This window comes from Hippopotamus amphibius, chromosome 1, assembly GCF_030028045.1.
Source record: "Hippopotamus amphibius kiboko isolate mHipAmp2 chromosome 1, mHipAmp2.hap2, whole genome shotgun sequence".
Taxonomy (NCBI): Eukaryota; Metazoa; Chordata; class Mammalia; order Artiodactyla; family Hippopotamidae; genus Hippopotamus; species Hippopotamus amphibius.
Genome location: NC_080186.1, coordinates 17,425,532 through 17,441,887, shown reverse-complemented (window position 1 = coordinate 17,441,887; position 16,356 = coordinate 17,425,532). Strand labels below are relative to the sequence as shown.

The 16,356-nt window shown below is 49.5% G+C and overlaps 1 protein-coding gene across 2 annotated transcripts; it reads right to left on the bottom strand.

Moving 5' to 3' along the window:
- Positions 1–1,961: 1,961 nt before the first annotated feature.
- C1QA (complement C1q A chain) lies at positions 1,962–5,023 on the bottom strand. Of its 2 annotated transcripts, XM_057699272.1 has the most exons (3): positions 4,926–5,023; positions 3,811–3,980; positions 1,962–2,741 (listed from the first exon to the last, which is right to left on the bottom strand). In XM_057699272.1, the coding sequence occupies exons 2-3, from the start codon at positions 3,971–3,973 to the stop codon at positions 2,167–2,169; spliced, it is 738 nt and encodes a 245-aa protein (XP_057555255.1). In that variant the 5' UTR covers positions 3,974–3,980; positions 4,926–5,023; the 3' UTR covers positions 1,962–2,166. The 2 variants fall into 2 exon arrangements, with proteins under 2 accessions (XP_057555255.1, XP_057555263.1); XM_057699280.1 differs by lacking the exon at positions 4,926–5,023 and having other exon boundaries at positions 3,811–3,992.
- Between the last annotated feature and the right edge of the window lie 11,333 nt (positions 5,024–16,356).

Genomic DNA, 16,356 nt, shown 5'->3' with positions numbered 1-16,356 from the left:
CTGGGTCCAGCGTGTCCAGCAGGTGGCAGCCTCAGCCTGCGCTCAGCCCTCCCCTGCCCCGCCCGCCTGGCCAGCTGGGCTCTGGCTGGGTCCCCTCCTCTCAGAGGGGCTAGTGATTTGTCTGGGCAAAGTTGGGTGGAGGGGTGGGGTATGGGTGGAATTTAGGTTAAGAAGCAGTGGGGCACTCTCTGCCCCCACCGTTTCTATAGGCTGGCCTCTCCAGCTTCGTATGGGGCCTCTACCCCTGACATTGTCTTTGAGCCCCGTTGCAACGAAAGAAGGCTTTCACTTTGGGGTCAGGCAGACCTGGTTCAAATCCAGACTCTGCCACTTTCTGGCAGCGTGAACTTGGGTAGATGTCTCCTTTCTCTGAGCCTCAGGGTCCTCACTGATTTTGCTGGGATTAAGTGCATCCGTGGTTATGAAATGTCCAGCGCACAGTAGGTGCGCACAGATCTGTTTCTCTTACCAGTCCGTGGGTGTGTGTGTCCGTGGGGGGGGACTGGGGCAGAGTGGAGGCCCGAAGGGGGCTGAGGAGTCCAGCACTGCCCTGGGGCTGCAGAGTTTCACCCTCTTCTTCCTGACCCCAAAGGCTGTCGATGGGCCGGGCAGCTCCTGAGTGGGTCTTGAGTGCATGGGGGAGGCGGGGGTGGGGGTTGTGGGTACTTGAAGTCTCTGAGGTCAATGTGAGAGAGAACATGGGCGTTTCTAAGGCAGATGCCTGTTGGAGGGAGAGGAGGGCGTGTGCACCTGTGTGTCAGGGCTGTGTCTGGGACGTGTGTGTAAGAGCACTGCTGATGGTTGATGGGGGCACCTGGGTGTCTGAGGTGGGGGTGCACAGGTATGACGCGTGCGTATCCCTGAGTGTGTCTGTGGGTCTGAAGGTGCAAGGAGTGTGTCCAGGGTGTGCCCGGTGGGTCTCAGGGAGTGGGTGTGTGGGTAAGGAGTAGACGAGTCTGGGTCCATGTGCATCTCGGGAAGGGTGTGTGTATGTCTGTGATGAGTACTCTCGTGCATGTCTGTGCATATATGAGTGTGTGCAGCACAGAGGTAAAATCTGCTTCCTTGGGGAAAGAGCACAGGACATTCATTGGACATTTTCAGGACTGAACTTCTGGTCTCCTTATTTTTCTCACCTACGAAGGACATAGTGAGGCTTTCTGCTTCTGAGCAGCACGCAGACAGGCTAACTGGGACCCTGGGGATGCACTATGAACATTCCAGACCCTCCCAGTCCCCAGCACAGGCAGGCAGCAGCCCCAGCCTCCGTGCCTGCCGGGGTAGCAGTCCAGAGCTGGCCTCAGGAAACCTGGCTTCAGGAGGACTTCTGGATGCCCTTGGATCAATTGATCCCCGTCTCTGAGCCCTGCCCCTGCCTTTCTGGTTCAGGATTGGAAAGGACACGTGTCACTTGTCAGGCGTGTGGCTGTGGAGGCTGGCGAGGGCAGCAGGTAAACACACAGGCTTGGGCATCATTAAGATTTGGAGTCGAATCCCAGCTCCTCCCCTCACACACTAACCTTGGGCTTTAAGTTTGCCCCAACCCCCTAGCCTCAACTTCATTATCCATAAAATAGGTCATAATACCCACCCCAGAGCTCAACTGTAAAGATTAAGCAAAATATAATTAAGGCTAAAACATATGTAGCCCTTACTATGCACTAGGCACTCTTCTGTAATTTGCACACATGAAGTCATTTAATCCTCCCAACAACACTTTGAGGTAGGTGCCACCAGTATTCCCACTTTACAGATAAGGAAACTGAGATTTACCGAAGTAACATAAAATGCACATAATTGGACAACTAGTAAATGGTAGCCCAGGATTTAAGCCCAGGCTGATGAGGCTCCTAGGACCTGATAAACACATATTGTAAAATACTGAATGCAGGCTTGCCTTGTAAGCACTCAGTAATTGCTGTCATTCTTAAGCCTCCCCTCCCCATGCCCAGGGTAGCCACTGACTTCAAGCTCAGCAGACATGGACTCAGGTATTTATTCCAGGAAGAGTTCTAAGACATGATCTTTCTTTGGCAGCTAAAGCAACAGCACCCCCACTTTACAGAGCAGAGCATAGACACCAGAGAGGTGGAGTGAGTGGGCCAAGGTCACACAGCAGGAAGCGGAGGCCATGGTGGGGATGGGGTGGAGGGGGTCTTCCCTGGCTCAGGTGGATGGGAAAATGAGGAAGCCGCTGAAGACGCTGTCGGCCTCCGTACCCTGGTAAATGCGGCCCTTATTGGGGTCTTTTTCGATCCAGACCTGGTCTCCCTTCTGGAGCTGGAGGACTGAACCCCCAGACACCACCTGGAAGACTCCTTTGCTGTTGGTGTCACAGAAGCCCAAGGAACGCTGGAGCTGGCCCCTCCCAGAGGACACAATGGAGAGGCAGATGTCCCACTTGGACACCACCTGGAAGGTGAAGTAGTAGTAGCCTGGCACAGCGCAGATGAATCTGCCCGAGTGGCTCTCGTACGGGCTCTCCTGGTTGGTGATGACCGTGTCGAAGATGACCACGTTGCCGCCCATTGGAGGGTTCCGTCTCACGGCCGAGAAGGCTGGCCGAGGCTCGTCCTTGATGTTTCCTGGGTTACCCTTGATGCCCTTCAACCCTGGGAGGCCAGGGGACCCCAGGGGCCCGCTGGGCCCAGCATAGCCCATTCTGCCAGGTTTTCCAGGGGGCCCAGGATCCCCTTGGTCTCCTTTAAGGCCGCGGATTCCTGTCCGGAAGCTAGAGGTTCCTATGGGGAGAAAGGTCAGATTGGGAGTGAGAGTCTAGTGTCCTCCAAACCTCAGAGAGGTGGCTGGGACCCTGGACAGTGGTGGGATAGAGGATAGGGGAATGTCTGGGCCTTTAAGACATTGATTCTGACTGGCTGTGTGTGACCTTGGGCAAGTGTCTCAACCTCTCTGAGCCTCAGCTTCTTTACCTGTAAAATGGAGAGAAATGTGAACAGGCACTTGGGAGTGTCAGGTTTTGGGAAAAGCAGTCCGCTGGCTTCACTGTACCCCTGCCCACAACCATGCACTCGAACCTGCCCCCACCCCCACAGCTTCTGACCTTGGCTTCTTCAGATTCAGGGACTCCATGTAGGATGCCTGGGTGCAGACTGTTGCAAACACCTATGCAGATCTTTCCGATCTGCTATGGACTGGGAGGCTCAGGGTGTTTACATGAGGTTTTCCTTTCCTGCTCTGGTCACATCCTCCTCCCTTTGCCTTCACTCTTAGCCTTTTTTCTAGAACATGAGAGCTTCGGAATCCTGAAGGGGCAGGGAAGGGGGAGGCAGGGACAGAGTTGTGGGGAAGCTGGGAGCAAAATGATGATTGCCGTGAATTGATCCCTCTCGATGTGCTAGGTGGGGTTACTTCTCCATTTTACAGATGAGGAAACTGAGTCTCAGAGAGGCTCTGTAACTCGCTCAAGGTCACACAGCAAGACAAGGGCTCCTGAGTCTAAAGCCAAGGGTATTAATCTCTCTGGCAACTCAACAAAGACCAAGGACTGGGCACAGCTTTGGGACTTTTCACATACATTGCTTGCAGTGACCCACTTTCCAGAGGAGGAAGGCAAGGCCAAAGAAAGAGGACCCGGGCAGTAAGGGGGATACAGAGAGGCCCCGGGGGCCTGTGGACATGGCCTTGGGAGAAGGCTAGGCCCCTCTGAGCCCCTGGGACCAAGTGCACACTGGAGGGGCTTAATATAGGGGCCCAGGTGGACTCCTGTTTCTCAATGCCGCCCCAAGCCTCCACCCTGGAGGCCAGGCTAGGCCCAGGGATGAGGGGGTGGGGTCCAGAGGGAGGGCTTACCCTTCTCCCCTTGCTCCCCCTTGGGGCCTGGCCGTCCGGGTCGGCCGGGTATTCCTGCGATCCCATCCTTCCCGTCCAGTGCTCGGCACACTTCCGCAGTCACTGAAGATGTCAGGGATATGGCCAGCACCCCGACCACCAGCCAGCCCCAGGGGGCTTCCATGGTGCCACTGTGGGGACAGGGGCAGGGCCTGGGCGGGCTGGACATCACACACTCATGCACACCCAACTCACACACTTGAACCGTGCCCCCCCCCCCCCCCACACACACACAATGATATATACATATCTTCTCCCTGACCATTGCACCTACACCTCCTTGAGGGCTTTCAATATCCACCCTCCATCCGGCTCCGGGGATCCCAAACATACACACAGAACCACAAACTCACACAGGTACACATATGCAACTGAACTCACCCATATGGTTACACACTCACACAAACACAGCTTCTCACCCACACACCTACACGACACCATAAGCAAACTCAAAAGTCCGCCACACACTCACACACTGACACACCCATCCTCCTCTCACCCAGACACACAGCCATACACTCCTACAGATGATCAATTCCATTGAACAAATATTTATCGAGTGCCCGCTCCCTGTTTAACGAACACCCTCTCACCCAGACGGCAGAACTGCACACACACGCCAGAATTCACAAACACCTGACGCACGCATCTGCTCCCTCCTCCACGCACTTGGCCTCTTCAGCACCCACTGGAGGATAGACAGCTGACTGTCACCCACTGTCCCTTCGTGGGACCCCGCTGCTGGGCTCTGACACCTCCAGCCTTTTTCCAGCTTCTTGTGTTTCAGCGGGGCAAGGTTGGGGGGAGTGGGGCTGGCCGGCAGGACCCAGGAACACTAGTAAGAGCTGATGGGTCTGTCACTACCTCCACCTTCCCCCAAGCACCTGGAGTTGAGGTCCCCCCACTCACTCATTCTGGGTCCTGGACCAGTGCCCCCCCCCAACCCTCTCCCGGCACACAACCAGCTAGCAGCACCCTCCCCACTTCCCTGCCCAATCCGCCTCCTGGGCCACCTTCCCTGGTTCCCTGAACTTCACAGCCCCCCCACCCCACCCCCCATCAGGCACTGGCCTCACCTGCGTCTGGTCGTCAACACACTGGATACTCCTGTCCTTCACCCAGGGCCCCTGTGGGACACCCAGCAGGGCGGTGCTGGCCTGCGGCCAACTTTCACATCCCTTCCCACTTCCCCTTCTCCTTTCCCAAAACTGCCCCCAGTGTTGTCCCGGGGCCAGAGGCCAACTAGGGACATTTTGAGCAGACCTCAGCAAGACTGGGACATCGGACAACCTAACCCAGCCGCAGCTGGTGTGGGGGCAGGGACAGCAAGGCGGGAGTCTGCCAGAATGGGGGCCAGGGAGGGGGTACTGGGCAGGGCTGTGAGACCCATAGAGGCATAGAACATCAGGCAGAAGGAACTTTTATAAAATCAGTAACTTCTAAGACTTTTGCGTGATTGTGAAAGCAGCATGTATTCATTGCCAAAAGCTTGGAAATACAGAAATACAGAAGAAAGAAAAACAGCGCAGTTGTAATGAGAAGTTCAGTAATCAGCTTTCTAGACCTGCCACTTCCTAGCTGCATGTCCTTGGAAAAATACTTAACCTCCTGGGGTCTCAGTTTTTTTGTTTGTAAATTGGAAACAACAGATTCTACCTTGTCAAATATAAAGTTTTAATGACATAATACACATACAAAACGCTGGACACATGATGAACAATTAGCTGTTATCAACATTTGAAAATCAGCGACAAAAGCCCATTTAGAGAATTGATGTTAACATTTGGATGGATCATCTAGGCTTACTCACTCTCACGACCCGACCGGATACCCCTTACCTGTCAGCACAGCTCACTTTCTCATTCCAGCCTGGACCCGGAGAATGTTTTCTTTCATTTTTTATTTTTTTATTTTATTTTTAAAATTTATTATTTATTTATTTATATTTTTGGCTGCATCGGGTCTTAATTGCAGCACGCAGGATCTTTGTTGCAGCATGCAGTATCTTTCGTTGCTGTGCGCTGGCCTCTCTCTAGTTGTGGCGTGAGCGTTTTCTCTCTCTGGTTGTGCCTCACAGGCTCCAGAACGCGAGGGCTCTGTAGTTTGCGGCACACGGGCTTTCTCGTTGAGATGCGTGGGCTCAGTATTTGTGGCACTCAGGCCAAGTTACCCCACAGCGTGTGGGATCTTAGTTCCCCTACCAAGGATGGAACCCGTGTCCCCTGCTTTGCAGGATGAATTCTTTACCATTGGACCACCAGGGAAGTTCCAGAATGTTTTTCTTTAGATTGAGTGAATCTGCCCCATGCCCCCCCACTCTCCCACCCCCAACACTGGAGACCAATGTGTTCAGACCTGGACTGACCATGTCTTTCTGCTTCTTCCCATGACCATGTTTTTGTTGTTGTAGTTGTTTTGTTTTGTTTTGTTTTCTAGAGGGAGGAGGAGAGGAAGAGGAGGAGAAGAAGAGGGAGGGCTCATGAAGACAGTCTAGGACCAGAGTTTTCAAGCCTTTGGGATTCCTTTTTCATTTGCAATCTTGTGTGACATACAATATATATGCAACGAATCCAGACGAGGATGCTGTGGTTTAAGGGTGGGGACCCAGAGCTTCTCCTGCCAGCCCCACTTCTGCTCCCCAGGATTCAGAGGCTTAGGGGAGCTAGAATCTCTCTATGACCTTGGGCAGGCCACATCACTTCTCTGGACCTCAGTTTCTTTATCTGTAAAATGGGGATGATACAGCCCCCTCAGTGGTTTGCTGAGGGATTATACGAATATATGAGGAAGTTTATACTGTCAAACACCACATTAAAGTAAGTCATCATTATGAATAATATCTGTGTGACCTTGGGCAAGTTACCTAACCTCTCTGAGCCTCACTTTCTCAAGATGAGGAAGTGGTGGGAAGCAGGATGCCTGGTCTATAACATCCCTTCCAGCATCATCTTCTTTGATTGTATTGTGTCAGTCTTGCTTCCCTGCAAGAGGAGTGAGAAATACCATGTCAGAGCCAGAATGGTCAGCCTGATTGCTCCCATTTTACAGATGAAGAAACTAAAGACTAGTGACAGAAAGACTTGCCCAAGGTCACGCAGAGAATGGCTGAGTTGGCATAAGGAAAAACCAATACTGTGAATGGCTTCTCAAAGTATAGTTTTCAAAATATTGAATATGCAATTCTTATAGAAATACATAGTGAGCACATGTTAATTTTCCTTTTAGCTTCTAAATGAAGGAACAAAGCTTGTTCAACGAAGAATATGAGAAAAAAAATTAATATACACCTATATATGGTAAGAGAGATTCAGTAAAAACAAGAACAACAATAACCAAAAAAAAGAAAAAAACCAAACAGGAATTCTGGGATATTCATAAGCTTGCTATGTTAGATACTAAACTGGTTAATGTTTTATAGGGCAGTAAAATCATAACGTTGGGATTATCTTCTCTATTGGAAAGAAATCATTTGCATCTCTACCAGACAAAAGTAATTGGCAACTTATCAGCTTTTCTACCAGCTAACAGCTATCTTTACAGAGCTGGGGCCCTAATCAATAGTAAATAATAAGTCAAGGAAAGTGACATTCCCCTGGAGTGTCAGATGACCCTTCGGAGGGCTTGTTAGACACTACTCTAATTTGACTTTGAAAGGACACCAGTTATCTATTTGCCTTATTTCCAAGTGCTGGATGATTTCACTTATCAGGCTGTTGCAAGAGTATAAACACTCCCCAAGAAATAAAAGACATCGATAGTAATGAACATATCATTAGTGTGAAAAGTAATGGGTCCGCAAGAGCCCTGTGAATGTCACAGTCTGGACACCTTCAATCAGAGGGGATGGTGTTTTCTTTCCTTTCTCCAGAGCTCAGGCTCCTGGAAGGGAGGCAGGAGATGCAGGGATGAGAGGAAACCCTGTGTCATGCTTATAAACTCAGGATCCAGGAGCCCGTCCCAGAGCATAGTCAAAGGTCTAAGGAATAACCAGAAAAATGATTTCTAAATTACTCAAATTCTTTACGGTGGAGTCACATCTCACTCAAGGGTTGGGTTCCAAAATCAGCATATAAAGCAATAATTGTAAATAGTCAATATTATCCTTGGGAAAAACTCTTAGAAAAGTGCCATGTTGGAGACCATGTTACCATTTCATGATACTTCTATGCTGTCACTTTTAGCTTTGACATTAGAACAGATTTCTTATTCTTATTCTTCAGTTGCATATCAGCTGGCTAATGTATATCCTTTTCCAGAAAAGAAAAAAAAAAAAGGAAAGAAAAAGAAAGAAAGAAAGGAAGAAAGAAAGAAATGGCATCTTTAAAGGTTGGAGTTGTACTCAGTGGTGAGGCATTTGGACCACGAGAGGTTCTGGATCTGAGGCAGACGTGGGGACCGCAGGTACATGGTCCAGAATAGGCTGCGGAGTGATGGGTAGCACCCCCTACCTTATTTTAATTGGTATCATTATCTCTTTCTGTCTCTGAATTTTATTAGGCAAAATGCAGATAGTCAAATGTGTATATAATCTAACTGAAGTTCTTGTATTCCTTTTTTTTAATGAAAAAACATTGAGATAATTTACACACTAAAATGCACAACTCTTAAGTGCCCTGTTCAATGGCTTCTTATGTAAATGAAGACATCCTTTACCACCACCCAGATCAAAATACAGAACATTTCCATCACCCCAGCAAGTTGCCTTTGCAACCCTTGTAGTACAGTCAGCCCTCGGTTCTGCATCTACAGATTCCACCAACTGCAGATCCAAAATATTTGAAAAAAATTTCCAGAGAGTTCCCAAAAGGCAAATTTGAATTTGCCATGAACCAGCACCTATTTACATAGCATTTACACTGTATTTAAAACTATTTACAGAGCATTTACATTGTATTAGGTATTATAAGTAATCTAGAAAGGATTTAAAGTATACAGGAGGATGTGGATAGGTTATATGCAAATACTTAGCCATTTTACAGAAGGGCCTTGAGCATCCTTGGATTTGGGTCTCTGCAGGGATACAGGGGTGTCCTGGAACCAATCCCCTGAAGATACTGAGGGATGACTTACTCCCCATCCCTGCAAAGTGACCAGTGTTCTGACTTCTCTCACCATGGGTTACTTCTGCCTGTTCTTGAACTTCATGTAAATAGAATCTTTCAGCATGTGTCTTTTGTGTCTGGCCTCTTTCATTTCACATGCTTGTGAGATTCAGCTGTGTTGTTGCTCTTGTCGGTTCGGTCTTATTGCTGAGTAGTACTCCATTGTATGCAAGCAGCGCACTTCGTGCAGCCCTTCTCGCACTCATAGACATTTTCGGTTATGATGAAAAAGCTGCTAAGAATATTCTTGTACAATCCTCCTCCTTGCGCCACCCTGTAAATGGATATGCTCAGATCCCTGCTGTACTGTTTGAACACCAAGAAGGGGATGTGGAATTGACACGGGTACCCCTTTCTTTCCCATCTGCTGCCCCACACCTCCCTCTTCAACTCCCTCAAAAACACAAACCTCCTGGACCCTCTACCCGATCCACTTTTTCTCCTTCTCCCGGCTCTTTATTATGGAGATTGTCTTAATCTCGTCTTTCTTGCTAAATCCTTCCCCTCCTCTGGGGCCTTCTGAATCTCTCCTTCCATTCTCCTTCCCTCCATCCGTAAGATCAGGGTTTTTTTTTGGGGGGGGGGGGCAGGGGGAAGTGTTTGGGAATTGGGGAGGGAGCTGTCAGAAACTGCCACACGTCTTCAGTGCATGTTCTTTATTCTTTGCTTCTTTCGACAGATAAAAGAGCTTCAGGGGATTGTTTTATGAAAAACGGAGAGGACTGTAAAACAACAAATAATCTGTTGTAGAGATGGAAGCAGTGTGAGTTCAAATTCGGCATTTGCCTCCCTTTTACTGTGTGTGTGCTCTTGCAGGAGAGAACTCCTGTGTCTGGGGATGGCAGTGACCCCTCAGACTGGGATGAGTTTCTGCCGTGTGGCAGGCACTTAGCAAAATTCCCGCCTGTCACTCAGGAGGCCCGTGCACAGACACCAGTTGAGAAGTTTGGGGGGAAAATGTAGAAAGAAGACCAAACACAGGAAAAATGATTTCGCAGGGGAGAGTAAGAAAAATACGAAGACAGATTCCCCTAATGGCTGGCCGCAGCTGGAGACCAGCATCCTGGCCTGCAAGGGGCCAGGCAGAGCTACTCTGAGAGAAGTCCCAACATGTAGATCACAGATCGAGCTGGAAAGGCGCTAATGGAAGCCACCAGGCCTGCAGGCAGATGAGACGCAAAAAGATTAAGAGGATTAGGAAAGAGTTTGGAAAACAAACAGTGCAGGATGTGGGAGCCAGCAACGAGGACACGCCTCTGTCTGGTGGGGGCGGGCCCCTGGGTCCTGAGGGCTGCCTGGACCCCAGAGCCAGGAAATGTGGCACCCAGAAGGCCTGGATAATGCCAGCTTCCATGAAGCTCACATAGATGCAAGGAGAGTGGCCAAGGGAAAGCCCCCACCCTACCCCCACCTTTAAATACCCTGCCCCCTTCTTCCCCCATCCCCCTCAACCCCACAACTTGCTGTGCAGAAATGACCTCCCTCATTTGCCCATCGCTTGGCCTGCAATTCCACTTTTACTCATTCTTTCTGTGGTAAGCATTGCCTTCTCCGGGATGCTTTACAATTAAAGATTGTGTCTTAGCGCATTTGCAAGATGTTAATGGGCTCTACTTAGTGAGCCCTACTGCTAGGCTTAGTTCTAATGCTTAACACACTATCTAATTTCATCATCACAACTCCAGGGAGGTAGTACTATGACAAGCCCTTTTTATAGATGAGGATCAGAGAGGGCAAACAACCCCCACAAGGTCACACAGCCAGTAAGCAGTAGAGTTATTTCCATCACATCAGGTACCTTTCTGAAGATGTTTATTGGCATCCTGCAGGTCGGAGTCTAAAACAGGAACTCTGAAAGGGGGAGGGGAATGGAGGAGATAAAAGTATTCGGTATGGAGACTCTGAAGGCAAGATTTGCCAGCTTTACAAATTTACCTCCCCTGTGCCAGGTATTTTACCTATATTATCTCACTTAATTTACACAGTATTCCTTACAGGGTAGTATTTGGGTTCATTTTTAAAGATGAAGAAACTAAGGCTCAGAGAGGTAAAGTGACTTGCTCATGGATCTAGGCTTGCCAGATTTAACAAATAAAAATACAAGATGCCCAGTTCAATTTGAATTTTAGATAAACAACACTATACATAGGCTATAGTTATGCCGAAAAAATTATTCATCCTGTATTTTATCTGGCAACCTACAGAGGTCACACAACCTGTGGGTGGCTTTCTCTCCCCTCTCCCTGGCTCACCGGGAAGCCTATTTTGTAGGAAGGAGTGGGCTGAAGCAGATCTCATCTCTGCCTCCCAAGAGAAAGGGGAATATGTGCCTGCATCTCCATCTAGGGGCCAAGATCCCTACTCCTGTGGGCGAGCCAAGAACCCCAGCCAGGTTCCCCCACTGTATCCCCCCCATATCATTGCCAACTCTCTACCCCAGACTTTCATCAGGTGAGGCCACTGTGGGCTGGAGGCAGGGGACGTAGGTCCTACTGCCAGCTCTGCTGGCTGTCCGTGGACAGATCATCCCTCTGGGCCTCAGTCTCCCCAGCTGTAAAAAAGAGGGAGGAGTTGAACCAAAGCAGTAGTTCCCTGGGTCAGGGTCACCTGGGGGAGCTGGTTAAGGATACCATGGCCCGAGGGATACCTGCATCCCTACCTACTGCATCAGAATCTCTGGGGTGGGGCTTCTTGCGGTTTTCATAGGTGCCCTGGGTGAGCTGAGACAGGCAGCCCAGCATCTTTCTGGAGCTCTGACAGCAACTGAGGGTCTCTCCATTCTTGACACATGGGCTGGGCCTGTCTTTTTCATCAAACAAGTGGGGAGCAGATGCTTAAGGGTCTAGAAACGCCTTGATGGAATAGGAGAGGGTGGGAAAGCCCAGGTTTGTTGGGTTGGGAAGGGCAGGAGGGAGGGAAGTTCATTAAATCTCCCTGGGGCTAAGACCATTTCCAACCTGGGAATTCAGAAATATTTCTTCCATCTGAGTAGAGATGTATGTTTTTTCACAGCCCCTGCCTGACCCACATGATTCCCCACCAGGGCACTGAGAACTGTCAGCCCCAGTGAACTGATGGGAAGACCGAGTCTCAGAGAAGGCAATCAGTTTCCAGTGTCACACAGCAGAGCTGGTCCAGTCTCCTGTCTCTGGGGCCAGGACTCTGCCCACCAGCCCCACCGTAAGGCAGTCCGAGAAGGTTCCAGGGTAGACAGTGTCCTGATTCTGAGGTCCAGGATCCTGAGGTCCAGGCTGCTTTCTTCATGGTGATGTTCTGAGTCTCCCCGCCAGCAGCTCACAGCGGGCTATTGTCCTACCGCCCCCTACCTCAGGTCCAACCTCCCTTCTCCTTTCCCTGAACAGGGGCAGGCACGGGGACAGAGCTGGGGTTTGGGCGCAGGTCTGCGGTGATCAGCTCCTACTCATTTTTCCACCCGTGGGGTGCCTTCGGAATTTGGGCTAATGACAGCTGCTTCAGCCCGTTTCCTCCCCCTCTTCCCAGCCCTCTGCTGATTACAAATAAACACCCAGTCTATGCGGGAGAGTAATTAAGTCTCCAACGTGGGGAGAACTAATCAGGCTGGAGTTTGCTGCAGGTGGGAAAAGCGAAGGCTTTTCCTAAGTCGTATGCAAATGACACCCGTAGTATGCAAACCACCCCCTCGGGCTCCGGGAAAGGCTGTCAGAGCTGCCGGCGCTGGCTTCTGAGAAGGGACAGCCCTGGGTAACGGTGGCCCCAGCTGCAGGGGGCCTGGCCCCTCAAGTTTAGGGAGGTTGGAGGGGTCAGCATAGGAGTAGGAGACTCCCCAGCACACCTGCAGTCCTTGTGTCTGGAGCTCTGCGGGGAGGCAGAGAGAGAAATAGGCTCAGAGCCCAGGGAGAGCTGACTTTGAATCACACCACAGGTCCTTGCCTGTGTGACCCTGGGCAAGTTACTCCCACCTTCCTGAGCCTCAATTTTCTTATTGAAAGATGGGGATACAAAGACATACTTTTCAGGCTTGTACTGAGAGCTAGACAGCACATAAAGTACCTAACCCTGGCTTGGCACTTCGGTGTTCAGTAAATGGGAACTCCTTTTGTTTTTCTTCTTTTTTTTTTGGTTTTGGCTGAATTGGGTCTTCGTTGCTGCATGTGGGCTTTCTTTAGTTGTGGCGAGCAGGGAATACTTCTCGTTGTGGTGTGCGGACTTCTCATTGCCTTCTCATTGCGGTGGCTTCTATTGTTGTGGAGCACGGGCTCTAGGTGCATGGGCTTCAGTAGTTGTGGCTTGTGGGCTTGGTAGTTGTGGCGCATGGGCTCTAGAGTGCAGGCTCAGTAGTTGTGGCGCACAAGCCCAGTTGCTCCGAGGCATGTGGGATCCTTCTGGACCAGGGATCGAACCCAAGTCCCCCGCATTGGCAGGTGGGTTCCCAACCACTGCCCCACCAGGGAAGTCCCAGTAAATGGGAACTCTTACCAGAAAGCATCAAGATATGCCCCTAGCATCCGTGTGGGTCACATGCTCCTGAGTCAAGGCCCCACCCCCTCGGAGGGCTCATCCTCTCCAGTCTGCCTTTCAAGGGTGCAGTCAGCCTTGTGACATGTGACTTGAAAGGCTTCAGGAATGGCTCTTCTGTTCTCCTGCCTTGCCTGAAACTCTGGACCAGGACTAGGGTAAGGAGAGTGAGGCTCCCAAGGAGGAAAATTTAAGGAGGCGTTCACTCAAGACCATGTGAAGAGTGCAGAACTGATCCTGAAAGTGCGCACCTCCTTAAAAGGTTGTGCCCTGGGCACCACACTCACCTCATCCTCGTCCAGGCTCTGCTGAAACCCCACCTTTGTCAAGTCATCTCTCAGTGTTAAGCGTTGTCCTTTAAAGTGAAAGGATGGGGGAGGAGAGCAGGGAGAGGGGCTTGAGGAAATTTTCTGGGTGATAGAAATATTTTATATATTGGCTGGGGTGTCAGGTACATAGGTGTGCACATTTGTCAAAACTCACCAAATGGTACGTTTAAGTTATGTGTATTTCACTGTAAATAAATTTTACTTCCATAAAACATAATTTTAAAATAAATATAATGTAGATATCTTCTGGGAGACATCACACATTAATGTACAATGATGGTGATAACCAAGGTGGTCATCCAGCCTCTGCTTGCATACCTCCCGTGACAGGGAGCTCATTACCTGCGGAACCAAGACCTCACTTGTTTGGCAGTGGAATTAAGATTTGAACTCAGCTCTGACTCCAGAGTCCAAGGCCTTGGCCTCTACTCTACTGACTGTCCCAGGATTGTGTGTGCTCAGGAATCATCATGAGGGTTAAATGAGGTGTGATATGTGAAATGTTTGTCACATATTGTGAGATATTAAGAGCTTCTGCACATCTGGAGACACAGGGGAATTGCACTTCCCCACCTCATCCTAGCAGTTAGACCGGGTCTGTGACCCATTCTGTGCAATGACATCTGAGTAGAAGTGACATTGCTAGTGCAAATCCTCTAACACACTCTTGTCCCATTGCTGCTGTTGTGGAGTTCTCATGTTGCAATGGTCAGAGCCACAGAATCCAAGTGGTCTGAATCTCTGAGTGTCTGCATGGAGGACAACTGTCCTGGAGAGTCATCTGGACCACAACAGGCTTTGCAGGAGCGATGGGTAAACCTTGGTGGCGTCAAGCCACTGAAGTATGGGTCTTTCTTACAGCGTAACTTCTTCTCCTGACCCATACGGCACAGGATGAGCCTGATATGCAATGACATTGATACTGTTGCTGGCCTCATAGTCTGAACCACCATCCTCCTCCTCTTCATTTTCAGGCTGTCCTTGTCATTGACTACACCCTCAAAGAATCCTTCAGGCTACACCCTCCCCAGCTGATCTCCGCTGAGCTGTCCAGGGTCCTGCCCTCAGCCTGAGCTCTCCAGCACTTCCCAGACTTTCATCAGTTCTGTGTTGTCTGGGATTCCAGGATTCTAAAATGAGAGATACCCAGGTTCACCTTTGGAGAGCTTACATTCTGTTGCAGGGAGGCAAATACAGAAATAACTCCCAAAGGGAGAGGCTTGCTGGGTGCCAGAGAGTGTAGAAACACAAGATGGGAGCTCGCAGTGGGTAAGACAAGAGTCACCCCAGTGCAGGAATCTTGGGAGACTTCTTGGAGGAGGAGGGAAGTGGCCACAGCAGCGTCCCTCTGGCTACTCATAGGCTCTCATCGTGACTCAAGTCTGAGTCCCATTTCCTCTACTTCCCACTATCTAATGTGGAGCAGGCATCTTTCCTCCTAAAGCCTTGGTTTTCTTATCTGTAAAATGAGGACAATAAAAATACACCTTTATAGAGCTGTTCTGAGAATAGGAACAAGTTAATATGCATAAAGTGCTTTATTCAATGCCTGGCACGTGGTAATTACTCAAAGAATAGCTGTTTTTATGACTGCATTTGACCCTTGCAACAACCCTGCAAGAGCATAGAAATAACTAGTATTGTCTCAGTTTCACAGATGAGAAAAAGGAAGCTCAGAAAGGGCAAGTGACTTGCCTAAAAACACACAGCTAAGAAGAGGCTGAGCATGAACTGGAAGCTGTGCCTGCCTTTCACCAGAGCCTGTTTGGGGTTAGAATTTGTGTCCTCACTGCTTCCTCTGCCTTGACCACACCCCCCACTCTTTCCATGCCTGACCTTTGAGACTCCACTCTTTATTTTTTTTAAATTGTGGTAAAATATAGACAACAGAATTTTTTTTTACCAATGTAACCATTTTAAAGTGTGCAGTTCAGTGGTATTAAATACATTTACCTTGTTGTGCAGCCATCACCACTACCCATCTCCAGAACTCTTTGCATCTTCCCAAACTGAAACTCTGTACCCATTAAACAGCAACTCTCCATTCCCCCTCCCTCCAGCCCTTGGTGATCATATTCTATTTTCTGTCTCTGTGAATCTGACTACTCTAGGTACCTCATATAAATGGCATCATACCGTATTTATTCTTTCGTGACTGGCTTATTTGACCTAGCATATTTCCTCAAAGTTCCTCCGTGTTGTAGCATGTGTCAGAATTTCCTTCTTTTTTAAAGCTGAATACTATTTTGTTGTATGTATTGTCCACATTATATTTATCAGATCTATTCATCTATTGATAGGACTTGGGTTGCTTCCATCTTCTGTAGAGTGTGCTTAATGCTGCCTTGAATATGGATGTATAAATACCTATGAGTCCCTGCTTTCATGAGACCCTACTGCCACCAACTTGGGTGGCACTCCAAGGACTTTGCCAGGATCCCCGGTTCCCAGTGATCCAGGAACCAGACCCCCAGACCCAAGCTCACAGCCCACTGGCCATTCTGCTACCCGTTCAGCTCCATGCCTTTGCCGTCTCAGTTCCCCTCTGCCTGGCATGCCCTTCTGCACCATCTCCATAA

Bases quoted from the DNA above. Each gene is read 5' to 3' on its own strand.
- C1QA (XM_057699272.1), bottom strand. From the start codon at position 3,973: ATGGAAGCCCCCTGGGGCTGGCTGGTGGTCGGGGTGCTGGCCATATCC. The intron at 2,742-3,810 runs GTAAGCCCTCCC...TTCTCCCCATAG, and splicing joins GGGGGAGCAAGGGGAGAAGG to GAACCTCTAGCTTCCGGACA.